General features: G+C 34.1%; 2 protein-coding genes across 2 annotated transcripts in view; both read left to right on the top strand.

The window, feature by feature from the left end:
• Positions 1-378: 378 nt before the first annotated feature.
• Positions 379-23,613, top strand: LOC113231237 (invertebrate-type lysozyme 3-like). Its single transcript, XM_026465464.1, has 4 exons — positions 379-530; positions 14,300-14,491; positions 16,346-16,419; positions 22,156-23,613. The coding sequence occupies exons 1-4, from the start codon at positions 464-466 to the stop codon at positions 22,303-22,305; spliced, it is 483 nt and encodes a 160-aa protein (XP_026321249.1). The 5' UTR covers positions 379-463; the 3' UTR covers positions 22,306-23,613.
• Positions 23,614-24,954: 1,341 nt separating this feature from the next.
• LOC113231236 (invertebrate-type lysozyme 2-like) overlaps positions 24,955-25,342 on the top strand; it is a 14,615-nt gene continuing 14,227 nt past the window's right edge. Inside the window, exon 1 of the mRNA XM_026465463.1 lies at positions 24,955-25,036. Within this exon, the coding sequence (XP_026321248.1) occupies positions 24,970-25,036 (67 nt within the window). The 5' untranslated portion in view covers positions 24,955-24,969. The remainder of the gene's footprint in view (positions 25,037-25,342) is intronic.

Below are 25,342 nucleotides of genomic sequence, written 5' to 3'. Positions count from 1 at the left end.
AATGCCCACAGTGCAAATTGGTGCGCCGCCGCCGCCGAGATCGCCATTTCCCTATATATTCGTAATTGTATGTATGTATATAATTTGACCTAATTAAAATTACACGTAACTACCTGATTGAAATAAAGTTACATTGTCCCGCAATAAACAGACAATATTATTACTAACTTGCTAAAGCATTCGCAAATTCCTAGTAGTGCATTTCATCATCATGCCAGGTGTTTAATACAAATTCGTTTTTCATCGGTTGTTGCTTTGATTTGTATCAATATCCAATGTACTGTGAGCTAGATCAGCGAGCTTTATACTTTAAACACCCTTATAGCGGTGAATCAGTGGAGTCCATATAAGCTGTAGTAATAACATGTTCAACGCCAGTCGCTTCTCAGAGCGCATACGCTGCTGACGCTCCTTTTTATAATTTATTTTTTATTTATTATTGTAATTAATCGTTTCCGGCGCAATGGCGTCAGCCGTGATTAAGTTCAGTGCCATATTGATGCTCATCGTCGCGTGCGCAGCTGATGTTTGTTAGTATATATTTTTTTAACTTACATTATATATCTTAGTATCACAACGTACCACTTACAAAGCCTTAATATAAAATTTTGGTAATCATTTATATAATTAAAAAAAAAATTGTCTAGAAAATAATTACGGCGGCCGCTAACAAACAAGTGACAAAATATTTTTTTGAGATATCATAAAAAACCATAACCCAGTTTTTTCAGTTTTGTGAACCGATTTTCATGACTATTTTTTGTTGGAAAGAGGATACCTCCACAGTGGTCCCATTTAATTTTGAAGACAATCATCCACCTCTAAGTGGGCTGTTCACGCATGAAGATTCATTTTTATAAATAGCGCCTAAATTTTATTGTAAGGAGCAATTATTTTAATTGTTGCTTTGCTGTTTTTAGTTTTTTTGTTTTTTGTTTTGCGTTTTTCTCTCTCAATATACTTTGAGTAGTGAGAACCGATTTTTATTATCTCCTGTGTCAAGTCCCGTACAATGGCGAACTAGGAGATATTTCAATAAAACATGGCAAATAGATGTAATTCCACGTACTTTTGTGGTCGGTTTTTTTAGTACTCTGTACTGAGATTATTATTAAAAGAAAATTTTGTGCTCTATCTTATTCTGTTTAAAACGGATATTTGACCATCTATCACTTAGCCGCGCTTTTGTTAGTGGACGGGAGAATTATGATAATGCCGTGGTAGCCTAATGATTGGACCTGCCGCCCCTTAAGCAGAGGCCGTGGTGGGTTCGAATCAGGGTTCGCACCTCTGACTTAATTTAATTAATATTAATTTAAGTGCGAAATTTAATTCGAAATTTCCCATGAGATTTTTGGGTGAAGAAAAACATCGTATTAAAACCTGCACGTCGAAAAAAGGTTCACGACCCTTGGAAAACGTGTCCCCAACCCGCAATAGGCCAGCGTGGCGGACTACGGCCTCGCCTGAGTAGAGACACATGACCAGCAATAATAATAATAATAATATATCAATATCAAGCAATAACACATAAACTTACAAAAAGGTAACTAATTACCCATATTACAGAAGTAATAACAGTGTCTACGGTGGTACTACATAGTTCATATTTCAAACTATACTAAACACGCATTTATTCATTTTGATAACCTAATAACTCTGGCTTACAAAACATTTACAAATAACTATTTCTTAATTTCAACATGATGCACATCTCAGTGACTTCGTATACAAATTATTAATCAAACATAATCGGATCAATAAATGATGTAAACAAATTCGGTATTCACATATATGTTTATCTTTAAACCATTACGTAATTATAAAATTAGTTATTTAATAAATAAAATGCTCAAAGTTAGCAGTTAGACATTTGAAAACAGTCGTCAACCGTAAAAGGTTTTTTTTAAATTTTGGACTATTAAGTAGCTTATATGGATTTTTAAAAACTCAAGGTTCTATCCACATGTTTGTTACAATGTTCATCTAATAAATATACAGGTAACGTACAATAAAAGCGTAAATACTAGAAAGTGAAACTAGGATTAAATTATATGAATTGTTCCCTAATAAAAAAAAATAAATTGATCCCTGCAGCAAGTTTTCCAAGATGCTGGCAGCGTTCCCCTTTGTACGGCTATGCCAATACATCTTGCAAGATAGCTCCCGGCCTTTGGGTTTCCCAAACAGGCTATTAATTTTTTGGACAAATTTTTGTACAAATGAAGGGCACCGGGAGCCCACGCGTCAAGGGTCGTTGTTATTGTTTAATAAATCGTTGTATCGACTGTCGACTATAGTTATTATGGCAGATATTCGTAATCAGGGCTGGGCAGTATTTGAATTACTTGTAATTGAAATACGTATTTAAAATACAAATACGTATTTTGTATTTGTATTTCAATTACTCCCTAAAAATGTATTTTGTAATTGGTATTTTAAATACCTAACCGTAATGTATTTTGTAATTTGTATTTCAAATAATTTCGTTGTAAAATACATTTCAACAAAATACTTTTTTTTTCAATGTACAGCCTATTATGTGACGTGCATAGATTGATATGATATTGAACTCAATAGTGACGTGTGTGTGTGTGTGTGTATGTGTGTAGCCCTTAAAGGATGGAAAATGTAGGCAACACTGCATGGTAATGTCAAAGACGTCAAAGTCATCTTTTCGCGGTTAAATCTTGACTATGGAAAGCTAAGGATATGTTTTATTGACATATCTATGAAGTATTTTAATAACCGGCAATCTATCTCACCACTGCTCTACGTGTCTTTCAACCCTGACGTTGGCGAAATCGTCGCGCAAAACGACGGAGCCATAGATACAAAAGTTGAAGTTGATAACAGACGTTATATGTATATGATGCATTTAGATGTTGAAACATAAAAAAAGACAATAAGTCTTTGTTTAACTACTGCGTGCCGTCGTAAGCCAAAAGAGATAGGACTACCATTGATTTATGATAAACACGGGAATCGAAGATACGTAACGTCATCTTAAATGCCAACTGTCCTCATTTTGGCATTTTTGTAGTACCCTTTGATAACCGTTTCCGGTTGTCAAAGGGAAGTACATCAAATGTCAAAACCAATGTTTCGCCAAATGTTTTAGTGAATTATTCGCAAGAATTGTAACGAAATGGACAAAAATATCGACAGTGAGAACAATTAAGTTAATTATAAAAATAATAATAATAAAAATAATTGATAAAAATGCGTCGCAGCAGCATTAAGGGGTGCGGCAGTAGAAAAAGCGGAAATCAACCGATGTTACATTACATTATTTTTCTGCCTATAAATCATACAATAACCCAAATATCTCCATGTAATTAGACTCATTTAAGTAGTTTATTCATAAATCTTACCGAATTTGGCTTTGGTTACTACAGATTGCCTGTTTGTTAATATATTTTGATGATTGTTGATAACGATTATTTTGAGATAGTGTTGTTCTTGTAAGCATATATATTATCGCTATTTTGTTATTAAAACAATTGACTACGAGGTTTTTATTATTTCATTATTGTTATTTTTTTTGAATGATACCTACAAATCAAAAAAGAAAGTAAAATGGTTGGAAATTATAGGTCTGCCGAATATAAACATAGGATCAAATACCATTTTCGTTTGTCCGCCTCATTTTGAAGAGGTAAATTTTAATAAAACTTTGAATGTAACTATAGTTACAAGCATGTAATATAAAACATGATAATGCAATTCCATCGTTACATTTAGAGGTAAATAACTTTATATTTAATTTTGATTAAAAAGACTCATTACTAAGCATTCTCAGTTCCATAAAACGAAATCAATAGCGGCCAACATGTGAACAGCTCGAGATTAAATTATTAGACTCATGTTTGTTTAAAATGAAGTAAGTGCTTCAATGAAAATATTTTTATGACACAGGTAAATAAATTATTTGACAGGAAATAAGACGTAAAATTTCATCTAGATTTTAATCATTCTTGGCAAATTTAATTTGTAACATTGTGACATGACATGAGTGACATTTCTTGTGGCATTTTTGTTGTCGTCATAGTTTAATATATGGTTGTTTAATATGCGAAACATGTTAGTACTGGCACTGTCTCTTGTTACATTTTCTGTTATACCATGTTTTAAGCAAATAACGTATTATTAATATTATGTGTGATTTTATGATTATCGATAATATTACTTTACTACTATTATATAAGTAATTTTATTTATTTCAAAAATTAAAAGGAAGTGTTAAAGATTCACCTAAATCAAAATCACTGATATTAATTCTATACCAATGCATAATACAAAACAGCTTACATTATTTGGAAATCTTTTAAAATTTTCTTTCTATTATCAATTTAATGTATGGTGTATTGCTATGTGGAATATCCTGAATAAATAAATAAATAAATCAATCAATCTTGAGAATGGAAATGCGTAGGGATCTCCAGATTTAGATTACAATTTCTTCTTTTTTTTAATATACTCTCAAATTACATTTTTTTCTGTGCAAATTCACTTTTCGTAATTTGTGAACATTTATAAATACAAAATAATGACTTTAAAATCCCATAAGACATTTCCAGATGACATAAAACATTCCCAAATGGAATATTGATATACTTTATATATACTTTAATTAAACTTTTATTATCTTTCTGTACAAATAATTTGTACAGTTTACTGTAATCAAAGCAAGAATGTAATTATTACAAACAGAAAAATCAGTTTTAACATTCAAACCATACATTTGCATGTCTATATTGACTTATCTATGATTATGGTACAACACTATATCCGCCACTTGTGTGGTACAATTTTGGTTTAGGTAGGTACGTTTATTCCGTAGATAGGGACTACAGCAACTACTACGACAACTGCTTTCCATTATTTTTTTTCCATCCTCTAAGGGTTATAACCTCTAAGGTTAGAGTAGTTTTTCAACCCGGACACTAGCAGAATAGTCCTTAGTGGAACAGAAGCCAAAACAAACAAAATAATTAGAGTGGTATAAGGGTTATAACGGCATTGTGAATTTATGATTTTAGTGAACCATCTTTCTAATTTGTGTTGTGAACGTATTATATGAACGGCATTTACACACATATAAAGTATTCGTCTCGTATGGGAGTATTAATAATAATTGTACGTATTACGTGCTCTGTAGTATGGTTGTATTGATTGGTTTAACAGTTTTTTTCTAATAAACAAAACTTCTTTTTAAAGATATGTATTGTGGAAGGAAAAAACTTTGAAGGAAATTATTGGTTTCCACATGTTGCGATAGGTATATTAATAAAGTATTTTGTAATTTGTATTTGTATTTTGTATTTTAAATACACGCCATGAAAGTATTTTGTATTTTGTATTTCAAATACACCTCAAGAAAGTATTTGGTATTTCGTATTTTAAATACATATAAGGAAGTATTTTGTAATTAGTATTTCAATTAAGACGTAGCATGTATTTTGCCCAGCCCTGTTCGTAATAAGAAACGACGCGTTGCCGCCATTTTTTTTTGCGTGCAGGCAAAAGCGGTCAGTTGCAGGCACTCGCTGCTTGCTCTTGTCAACCAATATTCTTTAAGCTTCAGCTCGAATTCAATTTTTTTCTGTACTGAATCGGTTCTATTGCGCGGGTTCAGCGGCAGGGACATTGGCTTTGTTTCAGAATTTATTGTTATACAAACTAAATTAAAGTCATGTGAAAAATGTATATCGTATACTATACGTGTTATATTTAGATCAGGTGATTTAAAAAAAATTGGTATATGTAAAGTGCATATTGAATATACAGCAGTTTTCTTGTAAAATTTCGATTTAAGTTTGTGTTTGTTTTCCATTGTGAAAATTTTTAGAAACCATGTTTTCACACCGTAGGTATATATATATCCTCAATTTTACAACATATTTTTTTGCAAAGCGATTGATTCAACACTTTCACTGTTATGCGGAATCAACCACACCCATTTGAGATTGTATCAACTCTTAAGGGCTAGATCATTCGAAACTAATTTCTGGGTAAATATATGCCCAGGCCAGAGGAAGTTTAAGACAATTTAAGTTAAAACTTATTAAACACGCAATTAAATCATATCACAGTATTTTACTTGTCGTTTTAGTGACATTTGCACAAGCCCTGAATAAACTACTCTAATAATAACTAATTAAGTTAGTTTTTTTTATAATACTAAGTAACGGGACGAACAAGTCGTGCGCCTGGTGGTAAGCGACATGCCTATCCATAACAGTTGCAGTGCCACTCAAAGCTTTATATCGCAAAGATCTTAAAGGGTTCTGCCACTGCCCCCTCCCCCTGAGACTTAAGTTGATTGAATGAAATCCCATGTGACTGTAATTTCACCAGTACCCTTACCCGTCAAAACCGGAACGCAGTAATAGTCACATTACTGCTTGGCGGCAGAAATAGGTAAGGTGGCAGTACTTCCCTGGACGAACTCTTTCACAAAGAGCTCTACTGCTGCTAAATAACATTAATAGCAGAATACGCTTGAAATAATTATTTAAATGCAAAAAGCAATGGTGCTCCATACGGCACGTAATTCGGCAGTTCTTGAACTTGACTCCCTGACACCGGCCGACGTGTTGTGTTGGGGAACACCGCCTCAAAAAACTTACAAGTCAGTTTTAAGGCTATGGATGAGGCGACAATCTTAAAATAATAACGCATAGAAACCTAGTCCGCACACGCTAAGTGAGGCAAATTGAAGCGCGCCAAAAGGGCCTACACGAGCGGGCGGGCCTTCAGTGCTCAAGGTCAACTTGCACCGCGAACAGATCAAGAATTTGAGCTAAAAATGACGAAATGTGCGGTAAATGAGTGTAGAAATACGTCAGACAAACATAAAATAAATACTAACATCACATTCCACAAGGAAGTAACGCGTTTCAACTTGTATTTTTATATAAATATTCACTAAAACCGAAAATTAACCTACTACTAAAACTAGCCTACATGAATTTGATTTTTGCCTCTCTTGTGACATTTCGTTTGATATGAAACTATCATTCTATGCGTTATTATTCTAAGGCGACAATCTACACACGCATATAATAATAATTATTATTATTAATAATAAATCTTAAAGAACCTTTTCACTTGACTCATAATAAATGCCCATATCTACAAATTACCTTATATACATTTTGGAATTGCTAATCATGTATATCTTCGCAATATAACAATGACGCGATTCGTAGTATCGGTTAGGAATAAATGAATAAGTTATAAACCGATTAAAAAAACATCTTCCGCATATCAGAATGAGTTGATACACTCATTAATAAACGACCAATAAATTTTGTTGAACGACTGACATGACAAGAAAATAACTATGGCTAACATAGTGGTGACTAAGATGACTATTCTTGACATTTACGTTAGATCGCTAACTAAAGATCCACAGATAATATTAGCTGACACCTTCAGTACAAGAAATCTTACAAGTTTTACTATGGCAACCTACCTAATCGTAAAAAAAAATTGAGTAAAATTAAATGTTCATTCATCCAGTGGCATAATGGACACATTTTCAAAAAAGGAAATATTTTTTTTTGTTTTCGTAGTTTAATAGAAATCAATGCAATAACGGTCACTTGGTTTCTAATACTAAACATACCATTAAAAGTATGTCAAATAATAAATTAGGTCCTTCTATTGTACGTAAAAGTATAATTATAGAGTATAGTATGTAATAAAAGACTATCTCGTTCAACGAATGGTCAATACAGCACTTACAGTTCAATCTTGACGCTCACATAAATGGCAATTATTGACAATGTTTTCTGTAACCTAATCTCAGTGAATTTTGTAAAAAAAACATCAAATATTTAAAAATTAAATATTTTGTTTGATTTTAATTTTAATGGCTTTAAGACATTAAACGCCCAACTTGGAGAATCAAATTGCATGTAATTGCTAGTAGCAGTAGAGCTCCTTGAGAGAGTTCGCCCAGGGAAGTACTACCTTAATTTCTGCCGCCGAGCAGTAATGTCAGCATTACTGTGTTCCGGTTTTAAGGGTGCTGGTGAAATAACAGGCACATGGGAGTTGCTTACTTATGTCTCAGGGTGACGGTCTCAATGAATAATGACCAGATCTTTGCGATTTAAAGCTCTAAGTGGCACTGCAACTGTTATGGATAGGCGTTTAGCTTACCATCAGGCGCACGACTTGTTCGTCCCGTCATTTGATAATATAAAAAAACAAGGTACCTTGATTTTGGCGGTTCATGCAATAAATGTTTATGATTTCTAAATTCCTATTGTAGTAATTAAACCACCATAGTAAGTACGGAAAGCATTTCCACTGGACCAAATTGGCAACAATATTTCCGTAAATTCAGCTCTAATATAGGTAGGTACTGTAACTTGTTTAGGAAGCATTTAAACAACATTTCTGACTCTAAAACTATCAGAAAACAACAAAGTGTGTCAAGTCTGATCTGATGACGTTATGCCGACGTGTTGTTGAGCACCCCGGCGACATTGAAACTGAGTTTATGCAAGCGCGAATTCATGAGCCAAGTTGAACTGAGCCCACCATGATCTCATCAAGCAGATGAGATTTTTATTTTAAATTGACATAAAAGTAAGAAAGTATTCTACGTTTCGATTCTCGTCCTTAAATCTATTCGTCCTTAAAAATATGAAAGTTCTTATAATTTTCACGAAAATTAATTATTACAATGCCTTAAATAGATAACGATATTTGGAATCGAGGTATATGTACTTTTTTCTTTACAATTGTATCATTCATTCGGACTAAACGGAAAAATTGATTCGTTTTTTTAACACGAGGCGTTTTTCGAACTCATATCATGTTCGACTAATAAAAAAATGACATTTCATGTGGGTAGATAGTATAGATATCGCGCATACTATGAACTATAGTAATCGTAGTACCTATAAAAAAAAACACTTATAGGATAGGATTTTTTTATACTGACGCTGAATGCTTGAAATTGAGATCCACAGGCAAGATTAGGTACCTGGAATACTAGCGGGGTATTTCCTTCTTTATGACTACGCCTTTACTACACGTAGATTTTTTATCTACATACAAATCTTGTTACAAATTTTCCTGTTTAATAACTATTATCTTTAGTCCATATTGAATTTTAGAATATTCACGATTTATATACATTAGAAATGAAAATATTTTTTCGGGTATTTTTTTCAAATAAACTAAGGCCCTTTTACTGCTTATTGCTTAAATATCTAATAAGCATATTTCGTCGATGTTTGTAGGAAAGGCGAAAGCGCCATTTTGATTTTTTTTTCAGGGCAGCATGTTTTAGGTTTTAACGACTGTTTTAAAATATTTACGTTCTGTTTTAAGACTCAGTTTTGGTTTTAATTAAGTTTAAGTTTTAAAATTGAATTTAATACAGTCGTTAAAAATTAAAACATGATCCCCTGATCCCATCAAAATGGCGCTTTCGCCCTTTCTACAAAACACCGACAAATTTACTATACTATATCCCTTATGCCTTGTAAATTGTTAAACGTACGTGCTATTCGCTCTAAACCTCTAAAAGATCCGTGTTCAATGCAATGTTATCATTTAAATGTCATTCGCAAATAGCGTCACAGAGATCGCTGGACTTCTTCAACTGGTATCCTGTCTATCTGGTCTAGAAACTTGACTCCGAGTTTACTTGTTTAACCACTATGTTCTTGCGAATACTAAATGCAGCTCGCATTATCTCAAAATAGGCAAGTAATGAAAATGTCGTGCAGGTATTACTGATTTATTCAAATATTGTAAATAGAACCTATACCTATAAGCTTATGGTGCAGCTATTAAAAGGATTCCCTAGTTAATGCATTATCAAAAAATATTATAGGACTTAAATACGACGTTATATGTATAATATAAAAAACGAAGGCAGTAATCGTTTTCGATGCGGAAATTACAAACACGTGAAGTTTCGCTTGTTGTTTATTAAAAAAAAGAAAAAGAAAAATATTAATGTAAACAACTTGACATTATAATAAAAAGAATCAACTAACAAAAACAATACTTTTGATATAAACTCTCTCGTTATCACCGAACGAAATAACTAAATTATTAACGAAATTAATAATAATGCCCCACCTTTGGGTAGGTGTACTTTAAGGTTTAATAACTTTACCTGAATGCAAATACAGAAGATATCTTACCCTTAACATTATAATAAAGCCACATGATAGTCATAAAAATAATACACACTACATGAAACAAATTATGTATGTGTATAAACTCTGTCTGTAAGCAAAAAAAAAATATCGACTTGTTCCGTTCTCGATAATAAAATAAAATTAACTATTTTTGTCTATTAATAACTGTATCGAGCCCGAAAATTATGATATCAAATTATTCATGTGTAACATACACACACAACAAAATACGCGATTACTTTGTGAACCGATTTTTATGATTGTGATTCTTTTTTTGGTTGGAAATTTATAGATTCCAATAAAACTTGGCAAAGAGATGTGATTCCAATAAAAAAGCCAATAAGCAATCTTTTGAGGACACTTTTTTTTACAAAAAGTTACAATTATTGTACGTACATGGAGTGGAATTTCTTGCCTGCAGACTAATAAATGAATAGGACAGGCCAACAATACAAGTATCAACTTCTATAAAACACGCAAAATAGGCGCCTTGAGTTGCGGACACTAGCCCGTTACACCAAGTACCAAGTACCAACTTCTATAAAATTCGAATAACCTCCATATAGGTCATAAATTTAATAACACATATTTACTTTCCTTATTGAAAAAATATTATAAAGTATTTTGCGTTGAAAATATTCACATGGTAATAAATTCGCAGAAATTTTCAAACGGATACATATATTAGCAACCGGATTTGAAACGAAGAAACCCATCTAGAGTACATACGTAAAGCACCATAAATAATTGAGTACAATTTTACCGTGGTTACTACAACGGCTGTTAGTCACCTTTACTGTGGAATTGTGTTGTTCAACAGGTGAATATAATTATGTAAATTTAATCGAAATTGGTGAAACCGAAAAGGTATGAAATCACTATGTCTGTTATCTTTTGTCTGCTCGTCTGTTACAGCCGATTTTAGCATAGCAAAATTTCGGCGCCTTTACTGACGTAAAACTTATAACAACAAAGCAAGAAAATTGATTTCGTCAAACAAAAAACGGCTTATAGTACTTAAAAAAACATAAGACGTGAATCACTCGAATTCTATGAACTTCGTGCAATGCCACCAAGATTTTTCCTTGTAATAATAATAATTTATTTTTCGGACAACTTAAATCCACATTTCATTAGTAACAGACTTATAAACTATGTCAGTAGGTCAAAGTCAATGCAGTAGGTACATTATTTTAAACTTAGATCAAGTGAAATGCATGAGATTTTACTCTAATGAGAGGTTCCTTCATTTTTTCAGCATAATTTTCAGGATGCTGTTTCTACTGTTACGTAGCCTCTTTAAAAGAATGCGATTTTCTTCCGTAACACTACTAGTCTACTAGAGTAGCGGAAAAGTTTAATTCACTAATGACAAGTTTTTTCTCAAGTCTTATTCATCTCAGTCGTCTCACCGAACTCAAATTGTTGTTCGTCAGGATTTTAAATGAGGAGGTGGTGTCGCCACAGTTGAATAACGATTACGTACCTATATTTAAGGACTAAATGCGAGTGTGGATAAAACAATGATGTCATATAGCCAGTAAGGCCTTAACCAGCATAAGAATTGTCAAGTGCTAAAGTGAATATTGCCATAGGATTACTTTAAAATACCCGAAACCTTCTAAACAAAATTCGTTTATTTTTTAATTTTACTCAAACTGAAATAGTATTTCTTTCATTTGTAAATAAACTACACTTGAAATCGCCATATTGATTAAACTCTACTGCTCATTCGTAAAGTAGATAAACATTTGCACACACAATATTTATTATTAGCTAAACGTGTCACTACAGTCAGTCACGGGTCACTACCTTAGTAAAAGTGCTATTATTTTTTAGTGCCAGACAACCATACCAATTGCCTGGTATCAAATTAGAATATCAGAACACTGGAATTTACTCTGGAGCACTGCCCAGAACACCCAAACCAGAACCAATTTAGAAAAGTTCATTTCCGGGTATCGAACCAGGGCGACCACATCCAGGGTCCACAATGTAAAACGTTATGTAAATGTTAAGCTACTGAAGTCGTCACAACATATATATTAACATACATGGCAACTAATACCTATGTACAAAGGTAACAATTATTACTGAAAAATAAAATACGACTCAAGTAAATTTGTAAATTAAAATTTTTCATTCGTTGTCCGGGCGTTGCCAATTAATAGATTCCTCAAATCTAAGGTGAAACCACTCAGCAGGCACGTGACCTTAACAACAGCAAGCCAATGGCACAAGCACCTTGACTCCTGATAGAATTTATTGCATTGTGACAAGTCGATTCGTATTTGCATACACATTTCGATATATTTGTTTATGGCGACTGCGTGATATGCATACAAGGTTGCAATATTTTTCTTGAAAAGATGAAGTTTGTTTTGGTAAAGTAGTTGTTGAACTCTGTAGTACATTCTTTCGATTAATATTACACCAACTTAGTGCCCAGTACCTCTATATTCTTACCTTATATTCTTTGTAAAATGGAGAACGAAGTTAATTATAAATTTGTCTATAATCATACCTTTAATTGCACGTTTTAACTTACCACTATATAGTTTCCGCGGGCATCAAGAAGCTCTTGGCGGGAATCTATCTAGAAACTTGATCAGAGACTAACGTTACCATATGTCTTTATACAAGACACGTGTGACATTAATTTCAAAAAAGGCGGGAAGGCGAAAAATATTTTGCCAGCCCACCAAACTAGACAAGTTTAGTTTTTTTTAATATTTGATCAACATTTTTAGTCCTTTTTTATTTAATTTTAATCATTAAATTTTTCGTGTTTTTTTTTTAATAGTAATAAATTGACTGGCGTCCCGCTCTTAGGAAAAAATAATGGTCACGTTACCAGAGACTATTATGTGTTAGTACTATTAGTATTATGTGACTCGGATATATATTCCATTGTTGTTAATGTACTCGCAATGTATTAATTCCACGATTCCATTTGTTTGCATCAATTGTATTTTACATATTTCTATTACCATTACAATTTTGTAATTGTAATGTTTTGTTAGGTACTGTCCACTTAGCCTTAAGATTAATTATCGCGTTTGGATATTAATTTATAAGCAGTACGTAATATAATTGTAAATTAAATAAACTGCTTGCTCATTACATTTGTAAACTACTTTCAAACCAGTTTAACAAATTAAGTACTTTTTTTTATAATATCAAGTGACGGGACGAACAAATCGTGCGCCTGATGGTAAGGTACATGCCTATTCATAACGGTTGCAGCGGCTCTCAGAGCAAAATCGCAAAGATCTGAGGGGCACTGCCACTGCGCCCGTAACACTGAGACATAAGTTGACAAGTCCCATATGCCTTTAATTTCACCAGCACCCTTATCCTTCAAAACAGAAACACAGTAATGCTGACATTACTGCTTGGCAGCAGAAATAGGTAAGGTGGTAGTACTACCCTGGATAAACTCTTTCACAAGAAGCTCTACTGCTACTAAATTAAAAGAAACTAAAACTACTCGACCAAGTTATTTAACTTTTGATAATGGTCGGCTATTACTTATTTGACAGTAACTGCTTCAAACGAATGTCGGACGAAGAACGATGTAGACCCCCGTGCTGCGTTTTATGCCAGATAGGGCGATAAAAGCCAAAAAAAAGAATACAAAAGATTTGTAACAAAGAGAGAAATTTGTAATGTCGGCTATCTCGATCTGTAGCGCAGATGGCACTGCCGAATAGTCTAATAACGTCACGTTGCAAATTTATGTCCGGCCAGGTTGTCCGTTTTTGTCACGTGACGTGAACACCTTGTATTAATAATTTATAAATTACTTTACTTGTTCGTTCGTACTTCTTAACCAAAATGCGACCAAAACTAATATTTGATGGGTCTCATTTGATATCACAACATTGTGCAATTTAGCTGCCTAAGTGGCCGAACGGTTACCATGCCGGACTACCACGCAGAGGTCCCAGGTTCGATTCCCGGGCCGGAAGAAATATTTGTATGGCCTACATTTTGGGTGTAATTTGTGGTTATCTATGTATGTGTCCATGGCACCCGCGACACAGGGTTTCCCTAGTGCGGGGCTATGTTGAGTGCGTGCGTAAAAAAAATGTTATTTACCTTGAAATTTATTTTTTTTTCAGCCGAATTGCCTAACGCAAACAGCCAGCCTGTAACTGAAGTATGCCTGGGCTGTCTCTGCCAGGCCGTTTCCGGCTGCAAGCAAGGCCAAGGTTGTGAAGGAGACCACTGCGGTTTGTTCCACATCACCTGGGCCTATTGGGCAGATGCTGGCAAACCGACGGTGCGCGGCCAGAATCCTGATCAGCCTGATGGTAAGAACATTCATTTCGCTGAGATTTTCATACATTCATGTAAGCCTACTTTGTATGACTTGGTGAGGTTTTAGTACAGTATTATATTGTTTTTAAATCATTGACTTACAAATAAATGGACGACGGGTCTAATACAAAAACCACGAAAAAAATGTCCCAAGTCAACCTATTCGAAATTTAAATTGTAATGTCATCGCAGTATCGCGCTGTCAGTAGAACAAATGAAGACTAAAGCGGAGTTTGGCGCTCTGTATACGATTTTAGCGCCTTATAAGTCCGGACACTTTTTAGCGCGGACCCGACGTCCATATAATTGTAAGTCAATGTTTTAAATAGTTATTTTTTGCCAAATGGTTGCCTTTGTACCTGTTGTGTAACATTTTGAGATATTATCTAATAAAATAATTTTAATTTCAATAATTTCACAAATTTAGTGACGCGTTTTTCAGTTCAGTAGCGAGTACCATAGACAATAGATTTTTGTTTCAGAATTTAAAAGAGCGCCTTTGTAACATGCTAAGAAATTGTTGTAAGTAACAGATTAAAGTACCTGCAGGAGTAGAAAAATATTTTTTCGGAATTTTTTTGCATCAAAATTGTGGCGCCAAATATAGTACTGACTTTATTACGCGTGCATATTTATGATTAGTACTGCTCGAATATTATACCCATATAGCGAACCAGTATTCAAATTAATGACCTAACGATTACGTAATGGAATCTAAATTTTAAATAGTCATTGTCTCATATTATAATATATACTATGTATTTAGCATGTCTTCTAACTTTTGTTGTAAGTTACCTACTCATATTGAATACAAGAGCTGCCTAGTTGGCGGAAGATTGTAAGAGGAAGGAGGACGATTGTTAAGATCGGTAACGAAAGTCGCAACTCGGTTTGCTAATTAAAGATCCTCTGATTTATTTTAGAACTTATTGATACAAAATAAGCCTTCCTAAGTAATCTAAGTACCTTTTTTATGATGACAACTGATGGGACGAACAAGTGGTGCGCCTGATAACAAGCGACACCCTTGTCCGTAGCAGTTGCAGTGCCACTCTAAGCTTGCAAAAGCTTCTAAGCAAATGGAAAAGATTTGACAGGTATTGCCACTGCGCCGGTCACCCTGAGACATAAGTTGACAAGTCTCATGTGCCTGTAATTTTACCAGCACCCTTTCCCTTCAAAATCGGAACACATTAATGCTCATATTAAGGGTGCGTACAGATCTGGCGAATGTGAATGTGAACGCGCGCTACTTGCGTGCATTTAAATGCATGTTGTTATATGTGGCGCGCGAACTGTACGCGAACAGGTCGCGCAACTTGCTCGTGTGCAGCTCGCAAGCCTGTCGCAAACATTCGCCAGGTCTGTATGCACCATAAAGTTTTGGCGGCAGAAATATGTAAGGTGGCACTTACTTACTTAGTTACGTACTTCTCTGGACGAACTCTTTCACAAGGAGGTCTATTTTTACTAGATTGCTAATAATATTTTTTTGAGGTTTTTCCATCCATAGACTTCGGTATTGAATAAGGCATTTTCGGATCGGAATTCATCTCGTACAGCCGAAACGAAACGCACGCCTTTTTCGCTCTTATGAATGAACCTTTTTTGGCCGTTTCAAGCGTTCAAGATTTCTTGTCGATAAATGTAGTGATTCCCTTAGAACCTGTTAATGACTACTATAGATAATAAGTCTAAAATAAATAAAGTCATAAAATTACCCAGAGTCTACAATATTGTCTGTCATCTTATTTTGTCCACTGTTTTATGTTGCGCGTGTTTATAAAATAGGAAACTCCGTGAAAATGTGATTTAAATGTAACAATTTGCTGTTTATTTCGTTGCAGCGTATCCTACCTGCGCGAACGACCCGTACTGCGCGGCGCAAACTGTCCAAGGCTACATGCGGAGATACGGACAGGTGAGCACGCTACATTACTTCCTTGTTATAAAAAAAATATTACTAAAAACAACAAACATCAACAAAACTTATTGCTGCAATTAAACTATTGTTTTTTTTGTAAGTCGAAGGAAGAAAGAAAGGAAGGACACATTCCTATCGCTTGCCGTAACAGTGGAAAAACTTAGACCATAACCAATCAAATTTTAATGCTGACATTACTACTTGGCGGCAGAAATAAGTAATTAGTAAGCGACACTTCCCTGGACGAGCTCTTTCACAAAGAGCTACTAAATTGTAATGACGGTTCAGTATGAAAAAAATATGCTGTCTGTATTATATGTACATTTCGTGAAATCAGAAAAGAAAGGGCTTGTTTTCACGAAACGTAAGATAGTAAGTACCTAGGCAAGGGGCTCAAAATAGTATTCTTAGCTACAGGTTTCTCGAACTGTAATATATTTGTTATTATTATTGCTACAAAGAACGATCAAAAACGCAAAATTGTTGCGATATGGGTGGATACGAGCCAGTATCTGTTTGCCAAACCGGGGCTAACTGGTCTCCTAGCTCTATTGAGCTACGGAACGAATCAGCAGACCTCACAAATTTCTCTACGTGCTTGTTGCTAATCTTGCCGTAGCGTCATATGTGAGAAACCTTTGAACGTTTATTCGTCACTCAGCCAGGACCGTCGAAGGAATTTTTCGTTGTTCTTATTCGATTTTTGTATGAGTATTAATATTCAAACTAGTGATATTCATTGAAATAAATACTTATTGTAATTCATTTGTTATTATTGTTTGTTATTATCCATAGATCTGAACTGATCTTCGGATCGAGCCTTCAGATCTTACGAATTTCTGCTTGTTGCAGATCTTCGTATTGGGTTTTTAACGGTTTTCTTTGCCACGCCACCTGTGAGAACTTATGAAAGTTTCTTCACTCGGCCAGGAATCTTTACAGCTACCACAAGACTGACAGAGATGTCACTATACTAAATGCAATTTTATTTTTATTAGATATCATGCTTTTTTTACTACGTAGCTGCACGCTACGTCTGACCCTAGTAAGGTTCCAACCGGATCGAAGGATTTTTTCTTTATGTTTCTTCTTTGTTTGAATCATAATACCAAAATAGTTTTATTTTTAATTACAATAACAAAACTGTTTTCTGAATATTATATTATATTATATTATATTATATTATATTATATTATATTATATTATTATTATACTCTCGTTGTAAAATAATTACTAATTACACATAATACAAAACAAAGTACAATGCAACACTTCAGAGGTGAGGTGAGAGTATTATTCAGTCTATACTATTATGTATTGCCGCCTTGAATTTAAAGTAAATGTACCCTACCTATTCCGATTGGACGACCTCGATGGACCAGCGATTTGCGCTGTGAGCGTTGGATGTGGAGGTCCCGGATTCGATTCGCGAACCAATTTGGAATATAATTTTTTTTAATCGGTAATTGATGTGGCTATTTGGCACATAATTATTATTATACCTTTCTCCATTTTACCCTTACGGCCGAAATCAAGTCTGAATCGAATATGATGATTATTATTAATAATAATGCATTTACATTATTATTATTATTATTCCGATCACCGTCTCTGACAGCGATTATTATTCATTTCAACCACAACCTACTCATGTTCATCATCGAGTATATAACCAGAAATAGAGGCGAAATGTCATTTAATTTGTTTGAAAACTATTCTGCCATATCATTACTGTGACAACTTGCGCTCCGATTGGCTAGCCCGAGTTCGAAACAATTGACGGGTGTCGTCAATGGGTGTCGTCAACTGTTTCACTTCAAATCGACCAGTTAACTTGAGCTTTGCTATAATGGACGAAAATTGCAAAATTAAATATTTGATATTTAATTACCGATGAAATGTTTTTCGTTTGTTTTGTAATTAGATGTTTTGCTGTTTTTCCCACACCACCGAATAGAATAACACGGCATTGTTAGAGATATTATCTTTATTACAATAAATACAGAATATTTTTTGGAATATACGGAGACGTACACACAGATCAGTAGTTGACCTGTCTATATTTCAGTGCAAACGAGAGTTGATATTTATAAGAGCTGTATCGCTAATGTGTTACCAGGAATATACGGCCCTTATTTCGTCTCTATTTCTGGTTATATACTCGATGATATTCATATATACTTTAAAATACACAGTTGTATAACAAAAAAATCCAATTTCAATCCGGCTAACCTTGTAATGTTTTATATAATCTTTGATCTTGTTTAGCTACGTAAACGTCTGTTATTCAAAGTTGTTTGTCGACGACAAAAGAAGAATATGCGCGTTAACGCTCTGCATTCGATTCGTATTCGTTCGGAATCCGAGAGTATACAAATCTAGAAAACTCGGGCCCACTTCGGATGTCGCTTGTGCACTAAGCCCGATTAGAACCCGATAAAATACGAATATCGCTTGTACACCTAGAGATAAAATGATCCCTGTGACACTTCGGACCGTGTTTTCTCGGATTCGGAACTGGGGGTCTACTCTCGATCTCCGTCCGAAACAATTACTGCCAAGTAAGCTATACTTGACCAAATGAAAAGACGCGTGATGCGAATGAAGCTTCATACTGGATACTTGTCTTTTTAATTTTGTCGAATATTACTTATTTGACAGTAATTGTTTCGAAGATCGAGAGTAGACCCCCTGATACATACAAAAATTTCATATATCGCACTGCTGTTACAATAGTGTTATAACTCAAAACACGTGAAATTCAATATTATGCCACTTCTGAACGTAAAATTTGTCTCTCTACACGTCAATAAAATTGTCATTAGAATATTGTAAGAAACCGTGAAAATATATCTACTTAACCCAGAATGAGACAAACGTTTTGTGAGCTATTGTGAAATTATTTTTTTACTTTTATTTTCAAACATACTTCTAATTGGCAAATAGGAGTTGTTTAGATGACTAATAAATTTTAACCTATACTTAAATTATAATAATCTTTCACGGGAACTGAGTAGTCCAGCAGCTGAAGTCCGGGTAGGACACAGTTGCTGAGAGTTTTTTACACATAGGACATTAATTAACTGCCTCCGTGGCCGAACGGTTATCATGCTGCACCAGCGTGATAACCACACAAAACATAATTAATGTCCTATGTGTAAAAAAACTCTCAGCAACTGTGCCCTTACTCAATAAATTGTACCGCCACCTTGTCCATCTCATCCGATGATCAGAAATAAATGTATAAGAATAAGATAATAAATAAATAAATGGGCCTTATCACTTTTAAATATCAACTCTCGTTTGCCCTGAAATTACAAATTACAAAACTGAAATAGTACACCGTCAACAACTGACCTGTGTATGTCTCCGTATATTCCAAAAATATTCTGTATTTATTGTAATAAAGATAATATATCTAACAATGGGGGCTCTTCCATTCGGTGGTGCGGAAAAAACAGCAAAACATCTAATTACAAACAAACGGAATCAAATTTCATCGGTAATTAAATATTAAATATGTAATTTTGCAATGCAAATGCAATTTTCGTCCATATAATTTACATCAAAGCTCAAGTTAAACTGGTCGTTTTGAAGTGAAACAATTGACGACACCGATCAAATGTTTCGAATTCGGGCTGGCCAATCGGAACGCAGTTTTCACAGTAATGATTTGGCAGAATAGTTTTCAAACAAATTAAATTACATTTCGTCTCTATTTCTGCTTATATACTCAATGTCAAAAATGTTGTTGAAAAGAACTCGGCATGGATATTAGTTAGTTTTTAATATTAGTTTAGATCAATAACGTTAACGTTTTTGTTTTAATTATTGTTGTTTTATTGAATGTCTGTAAAGTATACTGTTACGTTACACGTTTTTACTGAACATCAGACAACATTATTTTACTATCGACGAAAATATATCAGACTACAGATTTGATGAAATGTCGCCCTGTATTTAAGTTATAATTAATCGCAAAAGTAGGGAACAAAAGACGATTAGAATCATAACTTGGAAAAAATCACTCACCAAATTGTTAGGTAAGACCTTGAAATTTGTTGAATATTAACAACTATACCAATGTCGTTTTCGTGTCTTGTCACATAATGTGTAGGCGGCATTATTTCTGCGCTTTGTCTAAAAATATATGTGTACCTATACTTAGTAGATAGTCTATACTTCGATATTGTATTCAAAGCAAAAACGGTCACTGATTACTAATGAGTTCTGTTGTCATATTTAAATATAAAAAAAATCTTATCACACTTCAGTTTTGCAGAAAATAAATTGTCATGATGAATTTGAAGACTTTCGTGGTTATTCACTAAATGATTATCACTAAGTTACAGGTTTCTTCCAGCGGCATTATTTATTATTTTCATATTGTTTAGAAACAATTATACGCTCTATGGTTACGGGTTGACTGACCAGCGACAGCTCTTTCGCTGCAACCAGTATGCCCATACTGGCACTACTGACACGCACATTTGTTAACATTACTTGGCTTGAGCAGTCAGGAAAAATCTTTATATCCATGGCCATGCAATAATCTGGCTAAATACCAACTGACCACCTTGGATTCAGTCATCCAGGAAAAGCATGCCAAGAGGCTTATTATGTGACTCGGGTTTCAACCCTGTGTTATGGATCGATACCTCCAATCAACACTACGCCAACTTTATTGTCGTTTTCTGTTATTTTTGTAAACGGCCATATTTGTTTACTAATATTATGCTCTCACAATTTTGTGAAAAAAAAGTTCATTGGAGGTATTGGGATATTCCAGGAATGCCCCGAAGCGGTTCACTTCGCTTACGGAAAAAACCGTAACTCGCTCGACCAAAGACATTCCATCTACAGATAGATATCGATTATATGTTTCACTGCGATTTGCATTTCATCGTGTGACATCAAACATAATACACATAAATAAATAGCTTCCCCAGTTTTATTCGATTTGTAGTATTCTTTTTCCATCATCTAAGGTAGTATTAGATGTAGCTAGTATTTCTACATCTATAGTGTATATTTAATTTTTTTTCTAATAGGTATAGGTATGTTTCAGAAATTCTGCTTTATGAAAAATAGTTTATGAGTATAACAAATGCTTCATAACAAATGTGCCGTAAAATACTAGGACAAATGAAAACCGTTAGAAAACCAAGATCAATATTGCCAAAATTTTCAAGAGTCCGCAATATCCATTTATTTAGTACACAACCAGAGTATCCAATCCGGTACCTTTTGAGGTGCAATTGAATAGGCATCTTCTAGGCGAGCTCGTTCCATCGTGGACCCTATGTTTGCTCCAGGCCTAGGTAGTCGTCAAGAGCAAATCCATTTACTTAAAAAAACGTTGGGTAGCCGACTCATGACTGGGTCAGGGGCTGCGATCACCGCTCTGGGTTGTGGTTGGTTCAGCAGGTGTCTATATATGTATAGTGATACAGGGTAAGATTTCAATGTTCCTAACCTAAAAAAGGTGAGGAATATTTGACGAAGTCTCTTGCGCAAATTTCACTTTCTGTTCAGCACGAATTGACGAAGCCTTAGTGCCTTTGGATTGTAAATTTCACCATTTCATATTTAATATGTTACGTTTGAAATAAAGATTATTAATTTTTCCTCTGGCGACCATTGCCAGATATTCCAGAACTTGTAAGTTGTTCGTAATTTAAATTGTTTGATAATCGTGTTCTCCTAATTTACACTTTTCTCTCATTTTTTCAGGACTGTAATAAAGATGGGCAGGTGAACTGTTACGACTACATCGCGATACACAAATTAGGGGGCTACGGATGTTCCGGGTCTTTGCCACAGGAGTACGTAAATGTCTTTAATCAGTGCATTACTGCCGTGGCCGCAGCTCAACAGGGATAGATTAAAATTAAATAACAAATGTCATTATGAATGAATATCACCCAATTAAATTATTAGAAGCGCAGTTGGTATTATAAAAAACACAACTGTAGCGACGCGCGCGCCACTTTTGCAGTCACAATTAGTGAATTAAAATTACTGAAGCGCTATAGCCGCGCCGCTACAGCGTCTAATTTCAAAGTACCCTTTTAAAAACTGAGTAACAAAAATGTTAGATACGGCAGCGGGTGAATAGGTGGATTATACTACATTATTGTAAATTGAAATTTGGAATTTTTACTCTAAAAGTACTGGAAGGTACCCTAATTGTCACATAAAATTATTTACATGAAAACTGTTAATAAAGCAATCACACTCACATCTTAATATTTTATTTTAAATGCCTTCAAGATACATAATGTATTACATAATACATTTTTGAGCAATACAGTAAGCGCCCAGTTACACGAGGCAAAAGTTTCTGCACGGCCGCCGCGAGGCGACCGCCCAGTTACCACACCTTCATTTAACGACCGCGCTGCGATCGCGCGGTTGTATTATTCAGAGGAATTTAAATGTTGTTGCCTAGTAAATAGGATACAGATTCGCCATTAATGTACATGAAGGCGTGTTAACTTGGCGGCCGCGTGAACACTCTCTCGTTGTGTAATTGGGCGCTTATTGTCGCCGACCAAATGAAGACTTTGCGTATGAGAAAATAGTGCTTTTGTTGGATTTTTAGTTTCAAAAGTAGAATGCCACGCGGTATAATAAAGATAAGCTTAATTTGTTGGTAGGTTAATAATAGTAAAACATCTTTATAATAATTATAAAATGACATTACGACGAAATATAGTCTTTTAAATTTATAAATATTTAAATGTCTGACAATTTATTCTATTTTCAAAGTTTGTATGGCTCCATCATTACTGAAAATGATGATTGTTTTCTCTATCCAGTTAGATATATATGTAGAAATAAAGTGTAGCCAACCTATAGGGTTAAAACCCTTCGGTAGGTACAATCGGTCGACTTTCCCGATCGGTCCACTTTCACTATTCGTCTGCATTCCTGATCGATCCACTTGTCCAAATGGTCCACTTTCCGGATTCGTCTATTTCCCATTTCGTCTATTTCACGATCGAACCACTTTCACTATTCGTCTACTTTCCCGATCGGTCCACTTGTTTTACCCGATTCGCCCATTTCCCGTTTCGTCTACTTTCCCGATCGGTCCACTATAAGGATCCAAATAGTCCACCTTGCAAGTTAATAAAATTTTATGTAAGTCAATAAAATTTTACGAGAAAAAATTCATTTTACAAATTTTCAAAGGCAGTTTGTGATAATGATGATATTGATATTTTTGATAATGATGGCCGCTTTACGTTAACCATGATTTGAAAAAAACAATATCAAGTAGACAGTTTTTTTAACCGACTTCAAAAAAGGAGGAAGGTCACAATTCGACTGTATTTTTTTAATGTATGTTACGCGATAACTCAACTGCATTTGGAAACCGATTTTGATGAATCTTTTTTATTGGAAAGAGGGTACCTTAGTAGTGGTCCCATTTAAATTGAACGAAAATATTCCTCCGCTACGGGTGGCAAACTAGGGCGTCAATCCGGATGTCTGCACTTTTCGGTAACCGATGTCAATAAAACTTGGCAAATAGATGTAATTCCAGGAACTTTTGAGGTCGGTTTTTTTAGTACTCTGTATTTATCTATTACTATTACTATATATAGATTATCTGAGTAGACGCATCATTAAAGTAGATCTATCGGGAAAGTAGACCAAATGGGAAAGTAGACCAAAGAGGAAAGTAAACGAAATAGGAAAAACAAGTGGAGCGATCAGGAAAGTAGACGAATAGTGAAAGTGGACAGATCGACGAAGTAGACCAATTGTACCGAAGGGCTTTAAAATAATGCAATATAATACCTATTTATGATATTTCCATAAACTCAATTTTATTTATTAAAATTAAACTCGCGTAATGTTACATAAACTTTTTGTAGTGCATTATTATTATAATTTTACAGCTACAAAATCTTAAAAAGTCAATACGTAGTTTTAGGTACTTCAAAATAAAATTATTTCTAAGTTTGATTATTAGTAATAAAAAATAATATTATTATTCTAGACAAGTACACCTTAATGAAACAAAAATGTAAAAAAATCAACGATTGGATTTAAATTGAATTGAAACTGCATTATAATTTAATAATATTTTATAAACAAATAAAAAAATATATATTAATACATTATTGTATGAAATAAATAAATAAAATTGTTTGAATACGCTCATATGTAGTTTTATTTTCAACGAAATTCACAGTTACAGCAATGCCGCATTAAAATTTGCATTACCGAAATCGCCACACATTAAACATGTAGATTATTTAACTAACGCATCAAACATGACCGCAAATGATCAAAAAACTGTCCAAATCCTTGTTTTTTTAGATTGGGTCAGTTTCATTAGTTAACCAATTTATAGTGAGCACAATTTTCGAGCTTTAAACAGTGAAAACCCTTATTCCAATGAATCAGTGTTGTACGCTTAAGCTGTAGTACCGCCATGTTTAACATCAGTAGCATCTCAGAGTGTGTATATTGCAGACGCTAAATTTTATTATTAACTGCGTATTTATTATTGTAATATCTGTTTCTGGCGCAATGGCGTCAATCGTGATAACGTTTAGTGCCATATTGATGCTCGTCGCCGCAAGCGCCGTTAATGTCTGTTAGTATACATTATTTTTATCACCTATTTCTAACTACATATATAGGTAGTAAAAATTAAACCATTATGTTGTATCTGATGAAACATTTTCATAATCATTTCTATAACAAACTTATGTACATTTTTAAATGAAAAATAGTCGTACGCTTAACAATTAAATATTATTATTAGAATGACAAGTCAATACGTCGCACCCCTCATGGAAAAATGGCATAAGTGGAGTTACGTCAAACATGTTTATGTCTCCATTAGATACAGAAAAATATAGCCCACGCCCTCTCCAATTCTTGTAACTCTATCTACAAT

This window comes from Hyposmocoma kahamanoa, unplaced genomic scaffold (assembly GCF_003589595.1).
Source record: "Hyposmocoma kahamanoa isolate Upper Pololo Valley unplaced genomic scaffold, ASM358959v1 65, whole genome shotgun sequence".
Lineage (NCBI taxonomy): Eukaryota > Metazoa > Arthropoda > Insecta > Lepidoptera > Cosmopterigidae > Hyposmocoma > Hyposmocoma kahamanoa.
The sequence above is the reverse complement of the archived record's forward strand: the minus strand, read 5'-3'. Positions and strand labels throughout refer to the sequence as shown.